This window comes from Microdochium trichocladiopsis (genome assembly GCF_020744255.1).
Source record: "Microdochium trichocladiopsis strain MPI-CAGE-CH-0230 chromosome Unknown B0I36scaffold_9, whole genome shotgun sequence".
Classification (NCBI taxonomy): Eukaryota; Fungi; Ascomycota; class Sordariomycetes; order Xylariales; family Microdochiaceae; genus Microdochium; species Microdochium trichocladiopsis.
The window spans coordinates 537,090-557,883 of record NW_025763552.1 but is presented as its reverse complement, the minus strand read 5'-3'; the positions used below and the strand labels follow the sequence as shown (position 1 = coordinate 557,883).

General features: G+C 55.7%; 5 protein-coding genes across 5 annotated transcripts; 3 read left to right on the top strand and 2 right to left on the bottom strand.

Annotated features, from left to right (window-relative positions):
- Positions 1-481: 481 nt before the first annotated feature.
- On the top strand, positions 482-3,002 carry B0I36DRAFT_376479 (uncharacterized protein; the record flags this gene model as incomplete). The annotated part of the gene is made up of 4 exons (XM_046160459.1): positions 482-1,592; positions 1,665-2,085; positions 2,139-2,442; positions 2,532-3,002. 4 exons carry the CDS (start codon positions 482-484, stop codon positions 3,000-3,002), a joined length of 2,307 nt encoding a protein of 768 aa, XP_046008059.1.
- A 1,394-nt stretch (positions 3,003-4,396) lies between these two features.
- B0I36DRAFT_415915 (uncharacterized protein) lies at positions 4,397-5,191 on the bottom strand (the record flags this gene model as incomplete). The annotated part of the gene is given in 2 exon segments (XM_046162057.1): positions 4,397-5,017; positions 5,030-5,191. The coding sequence occupies 2 exon segments, from the start codon at positions 5,189-5,191 to the stop codon at positions 4,484-4,486; spliced, it is 696 nt and encodes a 231-aa protein (XP_046008058.1). The 3' UTR covers positions 4,397-4,483.
- Positions 5,192-7,807: 2,616 nt separating this feature from the next.
- Positions 7,808-8,875, top strand: B0I36DRAFT_352740 (CAP domain-containing protein; the record flags this gene model as incomplete). The annotated part of the gene is made up of 1 exon (XM_046157146.1): positions 7,808-8,875. The coding sequence occupies one exon, from the start codon at positions 7,808-7,810 to the stop codon at positions 8,873-8,875; it is 1,068 nt and encodes a 355-aa protein (XP_046008057.1).
- A 1,708-nt stretch (positions 8,876-10,583) lies between these two features.
- Positions 10,584-11,826, top strand: B0I36DRAFT_352739 (uncharacterized protein; the record flags this gene model as incomplete). The annotated part of the gene is made up of 3 exons (XM_046157145.1): positions 10,584-11,029; positions 11,096-11,173; positions 11,250-11,826. The coding sequence occupies 3 exons, from the start codon at positions 10,584-10,586 to the stop codon at positions 11,824-11,826; spliced, it is 1,101 nt and encodes a 366-aa protein (XP_046008056.1).
- A 1,424-nt stretch (positions 11,827-13,250) lies between these two features.
- On the bottom strand, positions 13,251-14,681 carry B0I36DRAFT_387065 (uncharacterized protein). The gene is made up of 4 exons (XM_046161139.1): positions 14,570-14,681; positions 14,253-14,510; positions 14,016-14,187; positions 13,251-13,926 (listed from the first exon to the last, which is right to left on the bottom strand). Exons 1-4 carry the CDS (start codon positions 14,591-14,593, stop codon positions 13,310-13,312), a joined length of 1,071 nt encoding a protein of 356 aa, XP_046008055.1. The 5' UTR covers positions 14,594-14,681; the 3' UTR covers positions 13,251-13,309.
- Positions 14,682-20,794: the final 6,113 nt, after the last annotated feature.

Genomic DNA, 20,794 nt, shown 5'->3' with positions numbered 1-20,794 from the left:
TGCTGGACTTGTATGCACGGCAGATCACTTCCATGAGCTCAAAGGAATTCGGTCTGTTCTCAACTTGCGTTGCAATAGCGAACAACCCGGGGAATGACATGCACTTGCTGTTCCTAGAAGTTGCGGGCTCGCATGCTCGAAGACTTGTGACACTTTGAGGTACCTGTTCATGATAGCAAGGAGTTGATATGATTCTGATTGACACATTTGAATACCGCTCCGAGGATTCTCTGGACTGCAATGCCCGTGTGAGTCTACTTACAATACCTAGGGTATGTTGTGTTATGCTGAGTCATCCGGCCAGCCACAGAGCGATCTCGGCGCTGACTCAGCCAGTACCGCCGCCCTGCAACTGGACTGCAACGGCCTCAGGCTGCAACAACTGCTATTTGGTGCATCCCACTTGATTTGGACATCACCAACATCAACACAATACAACACAAACACGACTCCAGGGGTCCTCGATGGACCAGAACCCGCCATGCAGCAGCAGCCAGGCCCGGCGCTACCCCGCCGGCTCAACGGCCGGGCGGCGGCCTGTGATCCGTGCCGCGCCCGCAAGCTCGCCTGCGACCACGGCCAGCCCGTCTGTAAGCGCTGCAAGAAGCGCGCCAACGACATGAACTGCGTCTACCGCGAGCCTGCCCTGCGCAGCTCCCCGTCGTCCGCCTCGAGGCCCCCGCGGCCCCGTCCGCATCAGAGCCAGTCGTCGTCGGCGGGCGTGCTCGGCCGGGCAGAGCAGCTGTCCCTGTCCTCAGCCCCGACATCCCCCTCCAGCTCGAGGATGTCTTTGGCCCAGCTCGATGCGCCGACTTCCAAGTCAGACACCAGCGACGCCGTGCCCGACAGGCCGACGGTCGTGCCGGGATACTGGGGCCTGCTCAGCCACGGCGTGGTCTTCGAAGAGGCCAAGAACAGCCTCGCCATGTTTGCCTGCTCACACCGGCCGTTCGAGCCTCCAGGGGCAGGAGCCCACAGCCCCTCGGGAGCAGGCGCGAGCAACAGGCGTCACCGCTCGCGGATACCCTTTAGAGAAAGGCCTGGCCCCTTCCGGGAAATGTGCATGTATGTCCTCCGCTGCCTGCCCGGCCAGGCCAACGAGATCCTCGCTCTGAGTGGTGGTGGTGGCAGCGCTGCGAGCTCCACGGCCGAACCCAGCGAGCACAAGGTCTGGGGCGACATAGTGGTGGACCACATCTCGAGCTCCATCCTCGGGTGCCTCGACGAGATCCGCCACCTCGGCGACGAGGGCTTGGTGGCCATGGCAGAGATGCTCTGCGACAACACCGCCCAGCCCATGAAGGACGACTGTGCCACCCATCTAGAGTGGCTGGACCAATTCAGCGGGCCCCGGCTTCGCTGGGAGGCACTGGGCCTAATGTGGCTGTATCTCGACCGCGTGTCGGACATGTTCGATGCTGTCACCACAAGCCGGCTCGAATGGGCCGGCGGCAGGGAGGCTTCTGCCATTGTCACTGTCTGCGTCAAGTACTGCATCGAGGTGGCCTCCAGCCTCGCCGAGGCCAACGTCCTACTCGTCGACCTCAACCGGCGTGCAGGCACGCAAGACTCGATGGTTCATGGTGACGCAAGTGAGTGATGCGACTCGGCCTTCTGTTTTTTTGCTTCCCCCCCAAGCGGAATCTAACATGACGACTCTGCAGGAATGTCTGGGTTCAAATACCATGCCGCGGCCGTGACAATGGCCACCTTTCTTGGCATGCACGCTCATACGAACGGCCCCGAGCCTTACCAGCCCACCTTCTGCTCAGAGTACCAGCGGCGCCTGTGTGCCCACGTCTTCACGTCTGACAAGCTGGGCGTCTCCTTTACTGGTCGACCGCCCATCACGAGCCGACGTTTCTGGTCGACGCCTTTGCCGCTGGACATCGCAGACGCGGACCTGTGGGATCCTGCTCGGCTGGCTACGGCTCTCGCCAATCTTGACAGCAACGGCTGGAGCAAGAATGGACAAGTCAACTCGTCAACCCTGATGCGTGTGCGAAGCATGACTGCTCGGATCCGCGATGAGCTCTACGAGATAGCTCTTGACCCCAGCGTGCGGCCCGGTCGCGAATCTCTACTGTGAGTGAATCGCAAACGCCCACTGCTCTGGCCAGAATGTTAACATCGGCAAGGAACCTATACCAACGACTGATGGATACGTACGAAGGCTTTCCCGCGTCGCTCAAGTACAAACCCGAGCATCTCACCAATCCCAACGTGCCTACGGCGCTTCTGTACTTCCAGATCGCGTGCCAGCTCGAGCTCCTGCAGACGCAGTTCTTCATCCGCAGACTGATCCAGCTGCACGATCCCCTCCCATCTGATGACGGAGACCTGCTGGTCACAACTTTCGCAATGCTCTCGCTCATCCTGGTAGTGTGGAATGACAGGGACCGCTTCTCAGATCACGCAATGAGGCGGAACTTTGAGTGGTTCGTAAGTAGCGCCCGTAATCAGCTGGCCCTGTGAACCCATCCTGATAAACTAAACTCTTGACGATCCGCTAACTGCTCTGTTCATATCAGGTCATGGAATACGGCGCGCCAGCCGGCGGCGTCCTCTGCCTGGAGCTTCTCCGCCCCACGTTCACGGGCACGCACTTCAAAGACGCCAAGATCAGCCGGTCAAGCATCATCCAGAGCCTGACCCTGCTCGTCAACTTCCTCGACTGGATCAAGCCGTCCGCTCCCAACGGCGAGCTCTGCGCAGACTGCAAGGTCGTCATCAAGCGTGTGCTCGACCACCACCTCAACAACCTCGGCGTACCGGCGATAGCGCCCAGCACCGCAGTCGGCCAGTTCACGGCCGACGCCCCCTCGCAGCAAGCGATGCTGGCCAACAATGGAGATGTGTTATTGGCCTCATCATCGGGGTCTCTGAACTACGTTGAGCCGCTGCATGAGTGGATGCCCTCGGAGGACATGCCCATCTTCAACTTCCAACTGATGGACACGTTTGACTGGCTGCGTGACGACGAGCAGCAGCCTCGATCTTGAATTGGACAGCCTTGTCATTCGTGACGCCATTTCACGCAAGCTTGAGTACATCATCGGCCGCGGTCCCTCATCAAACCATGCCGGAATTCATTTATACATCGATAGCACGTCATGAATAGGACACCTTGATAGATAGGGGGCCGGCACTACAGACGATAGACGAGGAGCTGCTACGGTAGATAAAGTGCCCGCAAGCTCCTAGTAGGTGTGGTACCTTAGTGAAATTAACCCCTTGCAGGTCACAGTAGATATACCAAGCCGCTGCGATTTCTCTATATAACGCTATTATTCCGGGACTTAAAATATGATACCAAGGACAAATTTCAAGCTAATCCAAGAACGGCCCAGGTCCTTGAAGTTTAATGGATCAGTCCCATGTCCCGAACCCCAATAAATCTGGACATGAGAAAATCTCTGCTTGGCAGGCCCTCGCACATAGGGCCCTCGCTTCGACGTAGGGGCATGTCCGTGTGTGGCGCTGGCGTGGCAGCTGACGCTGTGGGGAGGACAAAAGGGGGCGGGTCGACCCTGTGCAGTGCGCTTGAGGACGGTGATGGCGATTATGTGGAGAGGCCGGCGATGCTCTCGCGAGACATAGGGAAACGTTGGTGTGCTGGCCGTCGACGAGAGCAACACATCGACGAGACTGTTGGCCTGCTCCGTGCTCTCCGCCGAGACACGCCAGCGCTGATGCACTCGTTGAGGGCTGGCGCGATAAGCCGGGCACTGGCGGGACCAGGACTCGTCACTGGGACCTGGGACGCAGAGTGTTGGTTGTCAGCCAGCGAACTTCCGCCATGTGCTGATATCCCGCTCTAATCCTACCGTGATGATGTTGTGCCCAAAGGGGCCCCATGACCTTCGTTGTCACCTCGTGGTGGGCAAAGTCGCGCCTGCGCGTCAGTATGGGCGTTTGTCACAGCCGGGACGGCCGTTCGTGCCCGTCGTGACGAGCACGAACGATGGGCACAGAACACTCGTGGGCGGCGTACTTGTCGGGGAACTCCCAACCCCTTAGCGTGAGCTCGAATGCTCGCCGGGCACAGGCGGGCAGGACTCGGCGAACGAGTGGTTTCAGGGGCTTCCGAGATGATGGTGAAGAAACTGCGAGGGAGAGAAAGATGTTTTAGAAGTTGGCTGTGCAATTTGCACAGTTAGAGGAGGAGCAGACTATACATAAACCATCTGGATCGTATCGAATAATGACCATGGACAGGCCCATGGACCGGGCAGCTTGATACTTTCGGGGGATGGCGTGGGCCTGAGGACCCCGCGAAGAGCTGGGAGGCAAGCCCCAGGGCAGCATAGAAGAGACTCATGGTATAGTTTCAGCAGTGTATTCACTATCTCGCCGAACTGCGGTGTCCATCAAGTACGTACAGGGCACTCTAGGGATAGGTACTCGAGGTACAAGTCTCTCAAATCAATTGCATGCTAAGGACTAACTGCCCTTGTCCATCTCTGCACACCAGGAGCCGAACTCAAAGGGCTTGAGCTACCATCCACGTCGCCCTGCCCCCGCCCATGACCGCAGACCGCTGGCTGATCCTCGTTATGAACTTGATGTACTCTATCTGGGAGACAGCTACGAGCACGAGCTGCTCGATGGCCTCTTCGCTCAGCCCGGCCCTCCAGATGCTGATGACGCCGTTGAGCTGGCCGGCGTCGATGGATGCCGACACTATCAGCTCAGACGCCGCCGCCGCCGCAGCAGCGTCCAACGACGGGTCGAATGTGCGCATTTCCCAGGTTGCCGCGCCGTTGTACGCGCTGCCCGTCTCCTTACGGCGCAGTATGCCCAGCGCGCCGTCGGAGCATTCGCTCGCGTCGAACTGCCCGTCCATTAAGGACACCTTCGTGACCCCGTAGTCTGGTCTGTCCAGCTCAATGTGCGGATGCAGTGTGAGGTTGTGGAAGTCGATCACGGCAAGTTTCGTCCCTTGGTCCTTCTTGCCATCGTCGCCACCGGCGCCGCGGGTGACTTTGACCTTGCTCCCCCACGCGCCAAGCACCGACTACCGCTCAACCACCCACCGCGGTTCGGTGTCCCCTTGCATGCCGAGGATGCGCTTGTGTCCTCCATGGAGCGCCGTGTAGTGTACGTCCACGGCTGGGCGCTCGCCGCTGCTACGCCGTGGGTCTGGGGACACGTCTTCGCGTGTGATAAACTTTTCCATCCATGCCGGCATGATGAAGGGGATGTTGCTTAGTCGAGTTTGATGGTGGTGTTGGTGACGATGATGATGTTGAGGAAGATGATGGTCTGAGGGTAATGTATAGTAGTTTGTGAGACGGAACTATCGGTCGATGAGAAGTGAGGTTGTCTGATGATGTTATATCATGGCGTCTTGTGGTGAGGCCTCTCTTACCTCTCTAATCGGCACCTTAGAAATGTTCCGGGTCTTTCGGCGCGGAATCCCGCGACCCATGAGCATCGGCAAACTGCCCACAACTAATGACTACACATTGAGGGAGAGGCTGAGAGGAAAAACAGGGGACCCCTCGGCTCATTTCAGGCTAGGAACGTGCGGGCCAGAAACACCCCATTTAGAACCCGGCTCTGTATGAGTGTAGCTAGGATCATCCATGAAGATGGCACGTTGACAGGACTCCTGACTCGCGACGCTCAGTATAGCTATGGGCTCCCTCCCTCGACAAGATCAGGCGTCGTCCAGCATGCCTCAGCCCTGTGCCTGCCAAGAGTTGACTTTTGAGCGGCCATTGGTGCGTCTATCGCGAGCAAGCGTGACCGCTCTTACACCGGAAACCCTGCAAGTTGCGGGTACCCCCACTCGCCTCGCAAGGACTTGGTTCTCATCACTCCATAGTCAGTTCTCCTCGCCAAGGCGGCGCAGCCTACTATGTAATGGCCCTCACGAATGCTACACTGCAATCAAATGCACCACCACACCCCGGCCATTAAGGCAGGATAAAGGAAATTCCAGTGAAGTGGATCTTGCGGCTGAGAAAGAGACCCTGAAACCTGGTTCCAGGCTGACTTTGTCCCTATCGGACCATTACCCGCCCCCTTTGCGCAGGGCTTAGCTCCTTGGCTGGGGTTGGCCTGTGCCCCGTCCGGCTAATTGGTCTGACGTCTTGGCAGCATAGCCTTACGGTCTTTCCGTTCGTAGTCCAGCTGGTCGGGAAGAGGGTGAATCAACCTCGGTCGGAAGAGCGGGAGTACGGAAGAGCGGGTAGCCGACTAGATGCTACTGTCGCGGGACAAGGCTCTGCAAGAGATGTAGCAAGGTCGGGCCGGGTGGGGTTGCCGAGGCCTGGAAGTATTCTCAGTCAGTGATATCAAGCTGCAGTACCATTCCCAGGTAGACCTTTGAGGCGAACGCGGGCAGTGGGGGTGTCCTTATGGTGGTCGAGGGCAGAAATTCCTATGCGCGAACCGATCTGCGGCAGGGCGCTTCCTGCCCTCAACTCGAGCCTCCCCCTCTTCCAGCATCTGGTCATGGTTTGAATTATGCCCACCTTTTCTAGTGTTTGTCTCGCGACACGACTCCGGTATGCACGCTTGTACTCTGGTTCAGTATGTACTCCTCTACACCGGCGAAAGAGCATGTCGATAAGCTGAGCCATTCATCAAACATGCCGCTTATACCGCCTACGACTGCAGTGTCGTTGAATGACCATCTCTTTCACACACTCGGGTCTCAAGGATGCCGTATCGATGTACCAGGTGCAGGCCCCGGTGCGAAGCTGTTAACTCGTTCGCACCTCGGACCCCGCAGCACAGGAATACACATTATGCAGCAGCACGATTTCGGCACGATTTCGGCGCCAATGCGATATATATATATACAGCAAGGTGCTATGATTCCGGGACTTCAATATAATACCAAGGCCGGATTCGAGCGCCGTCCAAGAACGGCCCGGGTCCTTTACGTTAATACCTGGGATAGCGAGCGTGCCGGACATGACCAGTACCCCTTTCCAACCTTTGGCAAGTGGGAGGATCTCCCCGAGTCTCGCGGAGCCATTATCCGGGTCACAGAGGAGGCATTCAAAAGAATTATCGCCGACACCCCTCCCTGCTTGGCGTTCAGCGCGGGACGCTACCAGTCAACTTTCGACGGCCTGCCAATGGACCAATTGACACATCGCGCTATCATCGCCATTGTCGTGCCAAGGGTACTTCGGCGCATCTGGGCCTGAATGTGGCCGACCTCATCGCCCCAAACATAGTTGAATGCTCGACGAAGTGGGAGTTATGCGAGAATGAAGCCGCGTAAAACTGTAAGTCTGAGGCGTCGTTGGTCTCGCATGGACGAGTCGTAAGTAGCCTGATATAGGCAGGCCTGCGGGCCCTGGCAGGCCTGCGGGCCCTGGCAGGCTGTCGGATCAAGAAATTTCTCTCATTCAATTTATAGTATTATATTTTCAAAGACGATGAGGACAGATGTCATTGGCCATAAAGATGAGCGTTACGATGCCAAAACGATTTGCAATTGAAATACAAAGTTGCTGCTCGACCTCCTTGCCCCTCCACAGGCACCAAGCAAGCCACTCTGGTGGTTCTAGATCACAAACAATGCCCGGCCCACAAAAAAGAAAAAAGCAACACGTCAAGACTGGTCCTTCTTCCTGACCGGGGGTCTAGAACAATTGTCTTCGGGAAACCGGACGCCCCCAGACTCAGAGCAGGGATCAACCCTAAACCTTGATGGCATGCTCCTATCTGCAGTGATTTAGTTGAATAAAAGCTGGGAAGCATCGCTGGCTGCCCATCGTGCCTCATGTCTTCTGGATCCCTGACGCGGTGTGACCTCGCAGAATCGGCGCTTGATTGACTCACAATGCGTAGTGTTCTTCTCGCTGGCTTCTTTGGCCGTTTTCGCCCGTCCTCCGCGGCCTACCTCGCCCATCCTGACAACTCACCAAAACGCGCCATCTGCGACGACCAGCTCGCCTGCTGCTTCAAGAACCACAAGGCCTCCGCCGTTGCGTACTGCTCTTCCCTTCCCACGGCCACAAGTATCAAAGTAAGCTTCGTGACCGTGACCGTGACCGTGACCTCCACGGCCAAGCCGCCTGTCAACACTGCCGCGGCCATTTCGCCGTCAGCGTACTGCCCTCCAAAGCCCAAGTTCTCACGTGCTCAGGGCGATCGGCCTCTGCTCTATCTTTCGGCCTGCATCTGCGTCGGCGTGCCTCGGAAGACCATTATGAAGGCGGCGACCTCTACCAAGACTGAGGTTTGCGTGCGTCCTCCTCGCGCTTCGTCACCAACTCGCACGTCAACGACGACAACAAGCTCTTCTACCAGCACCAGCACAACCAGCACAACCAGCAGCACAACCAGCAGCACAACCACTTCCGTATTGCCAACACCCTCCGATATGAGTACAGACTACATCAATGCTGCCCTCGTACATCACAACATCCATCGGGTCAACCACTCAGCACCGGACGTCATCTGGGACCCCACACTCTACCTGAATGCCAAGGCCGTGGCCCAGACTTGCACCTATGCATACACCAACCCATTTATCGACGATGCCCCGGCGGGACAAAATATTGGTGCAGGCTATCCCGCCACGGTGGCCGGGATCGGCGCGTTAATCACGGGGGACTTCTACTACGCCCAAGTCAACAACTACGCGCCATACTACGGCCAAGCCAATCCTGGCGGTGACTTTAGCACCTATTCACAATTCACGCAGCTGGTGTGGTACAATACCATGAGGATCGGTTGCTATACCATGGACTGCTCGGCTACAGGTATTCAGGGCGCGCCAGGCGGCAGGGCTCCGTTTTTCACCGTCTGCGACTATAGCCCGGCTGGCAACTATGTAGGGCAGTTCGCCGGCAATGTCCTGCCGCCCATTGGCAACTCTCCTGTGGACGGACACTATCCCAACTAAAGGTGCTGTCTTGGGCCTTTGGTTATATGTGGAGCAGTGGGCAGAAGGGAACTTAGTGGCAGACCTCTGCACAACACTGGGCTGTCGATTTATCATGACTGGCCGTGGCCCGTGAGTTGTTCTCGACATATAAATTCTCATCTCAGCATTTCATGTCGCGGAACGACTAACTACTGCTTCATATCCGGCTAAATAGTTGCGTATTGTCCAGGGTCTAGGCCATATAATTGATGCATTTCACTTCCTGTAGCTCCTGTTACAGCTCGCGATGGGGATATCTGCTCAGCAAGCCTTTGGAGGCCATGGATTGCGCAAATCTGAGCACTGATGACATTGGCAGACTCCTCCCCGAGATCTGCCCAGAGTGCCGCGTGGGGCCTTTATCAGCAGTCTCACTTGATTTACACACGGTTTCCCTCGAATCGGTGCGCTAGAGCGTTCAGCCGAGGGCGGGGGAGGAAAAACCAAAAAGAAAAAAAAGAAACGTACAACACCGAGGATTCGCTGGTCGTCACCGACCCAACTACTAGTTCGGCGGTACTGAGCTTGTATATGGGGGAGCGGACGGGACCCCTAATTTTCTCAGTCCTATGGTCGTACGTGCCAGGTGTTGTCCTTATTGCTGATTTTGTTCGTTAAGAGCGCGCATCCGAGAGGCGAGGTGTCCATCTTGAGTACGCGCACCGCGTTCTCAATCTGGTGCGAATCGAGCTTCCTCTGGGAGGGGTATGTTGCCTTAGTACGTGTAGCCACCTGTAAGAGCTTACTAATTCGCCATTCCTAATTTACTCGCTTATATGAGCGCACCAAAACTGCGTGTATCATTGTTACCAGCAGGCATACGGTTCATTATTGTAGATCGGAGAAGGCTCATTTGCGATTCCTACGAGCAGTCCTTTCTTTTCTTATAGCCCGTCAAATGAAACATACAGGAGAGGCTACCCTATCATGCTATCCCTCATCACCAGCGAGACACTTAACATCAATTGCCAGTAAAACCAGAGGAGTTTACAGCTCAGGGAGCGCAAGACAAAGTTGAACACGTCCGGATTTCAAGGCGTAATGGAGAAGTGCAGGTACCTATAAACTACATAACAGGTTGTATAGTGCGCGCATATGCTGTAACCTCGTGCTAAGCTCGGAGCCGTCGTCTATGAAGCGCATCTAGGACTCAAGCGAGTTCTGGCTTGGCTTGAGTATTGACAGCTATCGGTGGAAAACACAGAGTAATTTTCGGGATATCAGGGCCAAGTCTGATTCCCCGTTTCCGAGGTTCTCACTGTAGCGCCGGAAAGGGGATCTTAGACTGAACTTAGAGACCTAACTAGCACCGCCATGAAATTAACGTGGGGCAAAAGTGGAAAGGACATGCGCCACACCAGCCTAGTATGCAAGCCTACACGCGGCGGGTCATATGAACCAAAAGTTCACTAAGGAGATGGAAAGCTAGGATGCAGAACGCGCGGCATCTACTACGCTTGAATACTAACCCGTCCTGAGATCAGCCAGCCACACCGTCGCCCGAGATGAGTTTAGCTAAGTGCGTTGTGGACTCGGAGCAGCCAGGAGACTAGGAAATCCGGGGAGTGGCTAATCATGGCGCTACATAAGACCACGAGGGTTCCTCTTTGCATGAACAGGCCGTTCTTGGCATCTGGACGTCCGCGCACTGCTCTCAATCCGACCAGAACTCGAATCGCAACTCACAATGCACGCCAGGATCGTTGTCGCTACCGTGGCCGTGTTGCTGGGGTCTGCAACCTGGGCTTATCCTCACGCGCCGTGCTGCACCAAAGAGCTGTACAAGAAGTTTCAGTGCTTGTCGACTTTCGCACCTCTGGTGTCCTACTGCGCGCACACCCACAAGGCGATTGGTACCCCAGTCTGTCACGTTGTCACTACTGCCACGGCCTATCAGTTCTGGACAGAAACTGCTATCAAGACGAGAGTGCTCAGCTCGACGCAGACAACGGAGGTTACAGACACGTTAACGACCCAGATCACCGAGAACGAGACCTCTCTGGCCACCGCTGTCGAGACATCTGAAGTTACCGTTACCCAAGTTACGACCCTCCTAACCACCAGCACTACCGAAGCAATCACCACAACGACAGTGCTGCGCGGAGATACGGCGGTGACCACAAAGAGCGTCCTGTAACTCCCCACCAACTCATCCGGCATCGCGTCTCACAAACTTCTAATCTCTTGGCGTTTCTGTAGTAAAAATACCTACGACATCTACACCGGCCTGACCTCCTTTGTTGACCCCCTCACGACCGTCTATCAACCCATCATTATGTAAGTCCCTACCACAAACAGCGTAATCTCCGTTCCCGACCTTGCCGGACCGAGTAAAAGACTGACACGATCTTAGACTTGTCACTGGCACAGTAGTCATAGTAGCTACGACCTACCCCTATACCTACACAACCACACCAGCCTGCCACGCAAAACGGACCGCCACTCTCGGTGGCCCCAATGTGAACGAGCAGCTGTGGTCCGAGGCTCTCCATCGCCCTCACCCTGGCCCAAGGCACTTCATCGATGACCTCTGTGACTGCTTAGGCATCCGGGTTCCCGCTCCGACCACACCGCCCTGCACAATATCTATCAGTGCGACCACGGTGACCATGGCCCTAACTACAACAGCAACCACCACAACCACAGTCACCGCGACAAGCACCCTAACTCAGACTGCAACGGCCATTGCCACTGCTTTTCAGACGCTCACCACAACTGCGACCACGACTTTGACGGAGACCGACACGGAAACAGACACACAGACAGACACTCAGACCAATATCGACACTATCACTGACGTTGTCGAAGCGACATCGTCATTTACGACGACTTCAACGATAACCTCCGCTTATGTTTCGACGAACTATGTAACCGTCTTTGACCTCTTTGGCCCTGGTACTACGACTGTCACCGCTTTTACATGTACTTAACACAGTATGCTGTTCGGAAAGTCCCGGTTGACACTGTTTCTTTCGGAAGGGATTTCTCACCTACCATCTACGTACGCAAGCTAGCTCAGGACGGAGCCGAGAAACTTCCAGAAATAGTCAAAGGAAAGCGAAAATAAAGAACGAAAGCAGAGGGAAATACCAAGCAGTCGTTAGAGCATGGTAAGAGCTTTCCTCATGCTGGTCTGCATCAGTCTGTTGTTGTACGGTCAAAACATAGGTCTCGCCTTCAAAACGTTGTACCCTCTGACAATGTCCCTTGTACTCCATCTCATCTCGCGTCGTGAGCCTACGTGCGGGCGTTCTTAGTCTTCGTGACAAACTCCCTAAACCACTCAGCACAGTCTGATACCAAGTTCTGGGTCGCCAAGCCCCTCCCGACCCTCCAAAGAGTCCGCTGCGCGTGATCCATGTCAGATATAGGCATTCTCGAACTCGGAGCGTATCAGTATCTATTGGCCCCGCAACCAAGGAATGTCCAGCTACGCCGTTCGCACAGGGCTTACTCAAAATCCCAATGAGTCACCAGATATAGTGCAAGTTCTACTCAACAATCTCACGCTCCACAGGGCGACGCCATGGGCGTCATCGCTACGCCACATCGCCCCAGCTACAACACTTCCAGGTTGCTGATGAGTATATCACGAAGAAGAGCTGTTACACGCCTCAGGAATCTTCTGCACCAGGTACTGGTACTGATGATGCTGTGCCCGCGGCGGCCGCGGAAAGTAGCCCGTATTCTGTGGCCGCAGCTGCTGAGCGGGTTGAGATTGGTATGGCGGCAGATGTTGTAAATGCGGTAGAGAAAATGGGGTTGATATCGGTGTATAGCTGATATATTGCTCCTGCTGAGTGGTGGTCTGCAGCTGCCCCTGTGCCGCGTTGTAGGTGTATGTATGCTGTTGTGGTGTCGGTTGAGGACGGACATGTGTTGGATTTCTGGTCCAGAAATGGCTGTCGATCTCAAGGTGGTTTATTCACCGATTAATGTAACGTGGAATAGTTCTCAGGATTAACGAGCATAAGCATTTATGTGTGATGATCGGCTCGGAGGTCGGTCGCGTTATAGCAATGCCCTTGTCAGCGGCAGCCAAGCCCAGACTCGCTTAGTTTGGCTCGGTTGCGATGTCATTATGGCTCAGATAGTGCTCTGGCTTCAGCGTGAGGATTGGCACGATTGACATTAGCTCGCTATCATATTAGGATCCGCTTCTATCCAACAAAATTGCCGTATTGAGCTTGTAAGGGGGGCAGCGGACGGGGCTCCTAATTTTCTCCAATTCTATAGTCGTACGTGATGGTAACGATGCTTGTAATAGAATATTAATCATGCACAAGCTGTTATCCGCTGCTTCGGTATGGAATTGTAGTTTTCCTCACAATTGCGAGGCACAATGTGTTGCATGAGTTAGGATTGCAGGCGGGCGACATCTTCCGGAGCTATGTTACTGCACGGCCCTCAACTTTACCGGCCGTTCTTCAAGTCTATGTACTGCAGAAGCATCTCCTTCATCGTCTGCTCAAAGGTCGTCATCTTCCACCCGAAGGCCTCCTCCGTCTTGCTTGTATCCAGTCTCCACTTGATGGCAGTCAGCGAGCCCTCCAGCGGCAGCGTGCCATTCGCCACCTCCTCCGGGAAATACTTGCGCGCAATCGCGGGCGTGTCACGATCCCAGACCACACCCTCGGGCGCGTCCGAGCTCAGGATGTACTCGGCATTGCCGGCGATCTCGGTCTGCCCCTCAGCAGGGACGGCGGCATCGACATGGGCCCTGGCCACATCCCGGACATGCACGGGCACCCCGACGAATGGGAACGGCGAGTTGAGCGAGGCGTCGAGGGCGGACGCCAGGACGGAGCCCCGGGCCTCGGCGGTCAGGTCCCCGGGCTTGGCGGTCCCGTCGGACGGGATGCGAGTGTCGGGCCCGATGACGACCGAGGGGAGTAGGTTGATGTAGTCGAAGTGCGGCTTTTTGGTGTTGACGAAATCGCGGGTTGCTATCCTGGCGAGCGCCTTGGATGCCCAGTATGCCTCCATGGGGTTGCCGTAGGGCTGTGTGGGATGCGAGTTTATGTCGTCCGCTACTCGTAAGTCTCGTCTTAGTACTTGAGCTCACAGATTAGGAGAGATATGTGTTGCCACCAGTCGGAGGGTCTCAAATCGAACTTACCACTGTACGTCCTCTCGCTGTCGGGGGCGAAGTTCCATTCGAAAGGAACCAATGTCACGCACGACGAGGTGATAACTAGTCTCCGGACCGAAGGGGTCTGGGTCGCTGCTTCGAGCACGACAGTCACCATATCCACAGCTGGCGCGATGATCTCTCGCTCATAGTCGTCAGCCTGTACGATTTTAGAGGTCAGCAAATGCTTCACACGGCCCAAGTCCTGCCGTTGGTTCCACGTACTTGTGCTGCGAGCGGCGAGGCCAAGTGAATGATTTCTGTGATGCCGTCGAGCGCGCTTGTGATATCGTTCGGTGCGAGGAAATTAGGCACGATAGCGAATTCGAGCACGCCGTCGTCTTGGGATTTTGCGACACGGGCGTTCATGCTGCGCAGTTTGGCGATGTTGGCCTGGCTCCTCACGACGGCGCGCACATTGTGATTCCGCTCGAGCGCGATGATCAGAGTCTGGAATCCAATGTAGCCCGTAACACCAGTTATCTATCAAAAGGTCGGTCAGCAATGGCTATGTTTATATGGGTTCGTGTTATGCGGCTGACCAGTAACTTATTCTGTGCAGCCATTGTGATTGCGAACTATTGAGCTTCTATTTGAGACGTAGGAATTGGTTGTTGTGCTCTAAATGTTCGTGTATGTGGGTTGATTGTGCTCATCAAGGAACCAACTTAGGCGATGTGCTGGTCGTATATATCTGCTGGACATGTCGTCTTTGGCTTGTATAGAGTATTCCCTAAGTCCGGGCGTTCACGGGACAGTCCCAAACTAGCCAGGGGTTGGAGCAGCCTCCTCCAGGCAGCCGCCAGGGGTAGGACCTATCATTGTCGCCAATCAGACAGGGACTGCAGCACACCCCACCAAGGGCACAGCCCATCAGCGTTATCGCCGGCGGTTAGATCCGCGCGCTCTGGTAGCGGGAGCCGGCCGGGCATACTCACTACTGCCGATATCTCAGTCTGCCGGGCAGCTTGATCCTCGACCCCGCAACCGGGCTGGACAACAAGCACGGCTTAAAGACCGTGCTGAACTTCGACCAGATCTTCTCGGTGCTGCTTGAGATGTGGCGTCCGAAGGCGTTCGTGCAGTCATAAAGGCTGGCGACGACCAGGGTGAGTCGACCACGTTCATCTGGTGCCCGGAGGCAGAGCAACAGCCCACTGAGGATGCACAGCGGCTCGCCGTGAGCAACATGGTTGTGACAGAGCCGAGGCTTCGAGGCAAAGGTTCGTGGAAGCATCAGGCTCGTTGGTTGTCACACAACGAGAAAGCGCCGTACCCGTCTGCGCCAGTGTCTCCGACTGCGTATCGACTGTGCTACGAGGGCGTTTGGACTGCTGCATTGTAAATTCAGACTTGGTTACTGAATATTGACGGAAATCAATGTTGTCACGAGTTGCCCTCGCCGCTCGCAATGTCTCGGGCGATTTTATGGGGCGAGGTGCGCAACTCACGGTTCTCCTGCGGTAACGCTTGTCATTCAGCAACAGTTCAAGCGTTGAACATGCCCAACTATTTCAGTTCTAGTATTTCGTCTCAAGGTTCTAATGACTGTTGCCACTGCTATAAAGCCAGAGTTACCAGTGTCACCGACGCCAGCGTGGATCCTCAGGAGTTTTCCACTTAGAGCTGACATTAACAGACTCTAAAACTGGGACAGTATGTTCATATTACGGGCAATAAGCACACAATCTGGCACGTACGACCATAGGACTGAGAAAATTAGGGGTCCCGTCCGCTCCCCCATATACAAGCTCAGTACCGCCGAACTAGTAGTTGGGTCGGTGACGACCAGCGAATCCTCGGTGTTGTACGTTTTTATTTACATTTTTGCCCTCGAAGTTGAGGTACTCGGTAGAATATTAATTACTAGATACGTATTGAATCCGGCCTGCCTGCGGATCCGCCTGGAATCTGACTGACTCATACATCTGGGCTATATTCGAATCTGTCACTGGCTAAATCACGCTCAAGGTGTATATACCTAATGAATAGTTGATAGCACTAGACTCGAGTGAAATTCATTATCTTGAAGCTCTTGTCGCTTCTCGGGGGCTGCCCTGAGGTCGTGTTCACAGAGTTTTGATCCAATGGTCGCGAGACTGATGACGAGAGTACCCGGCGATCCTTATCAGCTATCGGATGTATAGCCTGCCTTGGTCTATATCTGAGTTATGTCCATGGCTATCTCGACACAACTGGGTGCTATCTTCTTCGGTTTTTAGTTTTCTTACCACACTGATGCAGCCTCGCGTGGCACACCAGTAGACTACCCGATCAAGAATGAAGGGATCATTTCGTGTCAGACATAGAAGTATGGCGGCTAACGTAGGACATCCTCAAGTGTACTTAGCTGATCGCATTTGTTGAACAATTGGGCATTGCCAGAGAAAGCCAGCAGCATAATGTCATGAGCCGATTTATTTACGTGAAGTCTCTGCTAGACTAGGCCATTGCTGTAGGCGTGATGCCATTGCCAGTTGACACGAGAGCGAGGGGCCCCGCTTTGTTCGAGACCTGCCTGTGAGGGTGACGAGTGGTGAACTCTTCTGGGGCAGCATTTCACGCAATCTCCGCATCGTTTCCCAAACTATGCTCCATGCGCGCTAGCTCTGTGTTTCCAACGAGGTTTGGCTCGTGTCACAAAGTCAGGGACTCGGGGTGCCTAATTCCTTTAGCCAGCGCGCTGCCCAACTTCCACTAACCCGATAAAGCTTGGCAACTACTGTCGCACGACTTTAGATAGTGACATACTTAGAATGGTGCCCAACTAGCTAGCGCCTTCTTATTTTCCAACGCGTGTGTGTGGCGTCTTACCAAGAAAGTACCCGGGGAGGGGAACACGTGTGTGTGTGTGGCCTAGTTGCATTCGCGAAACTAGCGCACTCGCTACTCAACTGCTGGGCGGCAGAGCAGCTATATATGACGTCTTGTAGCCGCCGTGTGTCGACGTGACGGCGCGATACGATGAAACAAGGCGAATCGCAGCAAGTGACCGACTCGGTCCAGATTTGTCATGTTGGTTGCAACGTCCCCTTGTCCAAGGCGACAGAATGCTCGACATGACCTGGCCAAAACTCGCGGGAATAGCGGTCCCGGCGCCAACTTTTCATTGTCAACCTCATCTCAACCTCGGCAGTGCCAACACCAAGCGGGAGGGATCAGCAAGCACCCTCCTAATTCTGACGAGAATATATCTCGCAGACTAGTCCTGTAAAAGTCTGGCAGACTGGCGCATGATGTCGATCTTTTCTGCTAGGGCTTCTTGAACACTCCCCTGGTCTGCCCATAGAAAGCTACTACACAAATATAACGAGCAGCCACAGCACTCTTTCTGCCCAACTGGCTTCCAAGCTCGTGTTCGTGAACCCCCGACATCCACACTACGCGTCACAGGCACGATGGGGCCGTCAAGTTTCGCCAGACGCTAGGGCTGTTCTAGGGCCGCGGCCGCGCTGGAGTAGGCCTTCGCCACCATCGATGTGCGCACGGCCGTGGCCCGCCAGGCAGGACCTCCAAACGTTAGCTTACGCAGTACCGACGGGAGAGAGGCGCAGTATATTCTCCCCATAATTTGGCATCTATTAGCATGGACTAGCCGGTGGGACTTGCAAGCAGCCAAAGTGGATGTTCACTCGATCTTAAGTCTCATCGGGGAGGGCGGAGTGGCAAGCGATTTGCAATGGCCTTTTGCGCGCCTGGCCAATCGCTTCGAAAGCTTGGCTCAATGACGGACGCTCCTGTTGGGATGTTTCGGTCGTGCGGGTATCACTCCGATCGCACAGACTTGTTTCTGTCGTATTTTCTTTCCAGAACGCAGGTCAGTGCTAGACCGACGGTGGGGACGGCCATACCGAGTCGACAGAAACGTGAACTCTGGCCCTGGAACATAGCACACAGCTGGTTCTGACCATCTGCAACACGACGACTCCACAATATCACGGAAGTTATAGTCCCTGCGTCGGTATGCAGCTACCGCGTGCTGCCCCAACGGGCCATGCCGATAGTGGGAGTGATATAATACTGTCATGGCTGTGCGGAAAGAGCAAATGCATATTGTTGCGCGCTCCAATGGCGTGGTGGGTGGGTGGCCTCTCGTGGGTCTCGCCGGGCAGGGCCGTCCGCGCGCTCAGGCCTCACATTCTGTGCTTTTCTCGCCTGTCTCGCCTGTTTGCCAAGTGCTGACTGCTACCGATGCAGTGGGTGGCAGGGCTCTGGCCCACAAGCCTTCAGTTCCCTACGGGAGCTGGGACATACTGCCACATTCGGCAATGACATGCTTGCCCGGGGTGCCGAAAAGCCTACCACGGCTATCGATTGCTTTGGAGAGCTGTTGAGCATTGGTCCCCTGCCATCACGACGATGCGGTTAAGCAATAGTGCAACGCAGAACAGGATGCCCGGCGGTGGTATCGTGGGTGCCGCCCATGGATATGACTTGCACTCATCTCCACGGACGATCTCTGAACGCTAGCACGAGGGTGCAGGCATCAGCCCAGATCTCCCGTCGGGTCGGACTCCTGAGCCTGCCCGATATGTGTGCGTGCGTGCTTCTATGGTGTGGCTATGTGATGAACCGGCTCATGGATGTGGAGAACGAGGAGACAGATCCACGGGGGCCACGCTATGGAGTCTTGACAGGGACAGGCCCGCCACCCGGGCAAACCAAGGGGGAGGGGGCAGGGGACCCCTGAAGAATACAGTGCGACATGGTGCCCTTGTGGGAGAGCAGGTACCGTGGATACGAGTGTCGGCGAGATCTCTGCAGGGAAGATGTCACCCGTTGTCATTCGGCATCAGCGAAGCAAAGACAGAGTGCTGCCGTGTGAAGCTCCTGTTGCGGGTTGTCCATGGAAGGATTCCTTTCTGCATTGCGGGTCGTTCGTTGCATTAGTCGAGTTCTTCAGCACGGACAGAGGAATGAAATGCAAGCAGACGAAGTGCTGACGCGAACTGGAGGCGCACTACCCCCATTATGGAAGGGTAGCTAATGCAATTTTTGTGGGTGGCCGTCAGTAAAAGCGCAACGATCCCTTGCTGCACCGCGGCGCCAGGAGTCTCCTCCGGCTTTTGCCTTTGACTAGTGACTGTGTGGCTTGAAGCGCTAGCGCGCGTGAAGCCGGAGCAGCAGGTCTTGAGCGGTGGCCCGTCGGGTACCCGCCCATAAGCTGGCTGTCGCCATCACGTTGGTGGCGCCGGCAGCTTCGGGTGATCTGCAAGCTTCAGCTGCGAACCCCAAGAGCATCCCAATAGAGCAGGGCACAAGGTGATTTAGAGTTCCAGTGGTTTGGTCCCGGCAATCTGGGAGAATTGGAGCTTGTACTTGTTGGCGTGGAACGTACCGTGGCCATTGTGCGTGGGCTGGCCAAAGCGCAGAACATAGATTGATCCTTTCAGGGGTAAGCCGATGGTAGCGCAAAACCTTGAGGCAGATCTCGACACGTGCGCCACGCATGCTCAGCCGGCATTTCAGAAGGCCACGGCAGGAATTCCCGGAGGCTGCACCGCTGGGTACTGCGCCAACCCCGTTGTGAGGTACACCATGGTGCTTTGCATGTACGTTGAACCGTAACTTGGCCCCGCCTGGCGGCTTCAACGTTACTTGCCATTAAGAATATTCTGCCGAACCCAAGCCAGGAGAGTCCCGGCCTTCCCTGAATCGGGGCCTCGATATGTGGGATCATTAAGACGCTCAGTATCCAGCACGGCGTGGCAAGGGCGGTAAAGATGACCCGATGGCACGGCATCATCGGTCCTCATGGGAACCTGAGGGTCTGAGCGTTCGTCGCCATGCTCACACGTGGTCCCCAAGTGCCGATGGCACTGCCGGTCGTGCACCGGAACTCTGCCCGGGTTTGCGCGTGCTGCGACCCGAATCCCTGGCACAGTAGCTCATTCTTTAGGGACAATGCCTTTTCGTTCTGGACTGTATCGTGTCGATCATTGAGATTGTGCCCCGTGCTTTGATTGTTTATTGGAACTCAATGCAACGCTACCACCTTGACGCCGGGCCAAAGTCGCCGTTGCCGGGGGGTGGACAGCGCCTCGTCTGGGTGGAACAGCCCAGGGGCGATCTCTAGTTTCCCTCCTGCCACAGGCTCGACAGCTTGTCAGCCGGCTGGGTTCGGCTCGCTGGGGCGCCTCTTGACCAGGGATTCTTTGCGGGGTGGGGGAGTTCGGGCTCGTGCAAGAAAGGTAAAGTCGCGTGCTCCTCACCGGCTGGTCAGACGAAAGCTACCACTGTGGAGCGCTGGCAAACCACCCCGGTGGGCAGCCGACGATAGGCAGACGCCTGAGACACCGGCGTCGTGTTGTAGTGGGTGGGGAACAACGGGAAGCAGCACAGAAGCAGGACTCCTCACGTTCCCATCTTTCCATGCCGGGGCTCATACACGCGCCATCACGCAAGTGAGCCCCTTACACCATCTCTCATGAGGCAGCCTGGACACAGATCCGCTACAGCTCCGTGTTCTAGGGCGCGCCAATAAGGCGTTGCTAAGTTCTTGGCTGCTGTCCAGGAACGCTAATGGAAAGTACCGGCTCTCTTTAGAGTTCCGCCCCAGTGTACAGAAGTACGTACATGCGGGCCCCAGTGGGCTGGCCCCAGGTCCCGGTGCCAAGCATACAGGCATTTCTGAAGAGGCAAGAGGCAAGTGAGTGAATTTCAGGGCATGCCCAAGAGCGGCAAGGATACGGCGGCCCCACCAGGCATGTCTGCTCCAAGGATGGAGCGCTGCATGCGCCTCGTTCTTCATGCTTGTGAAAGGGTGG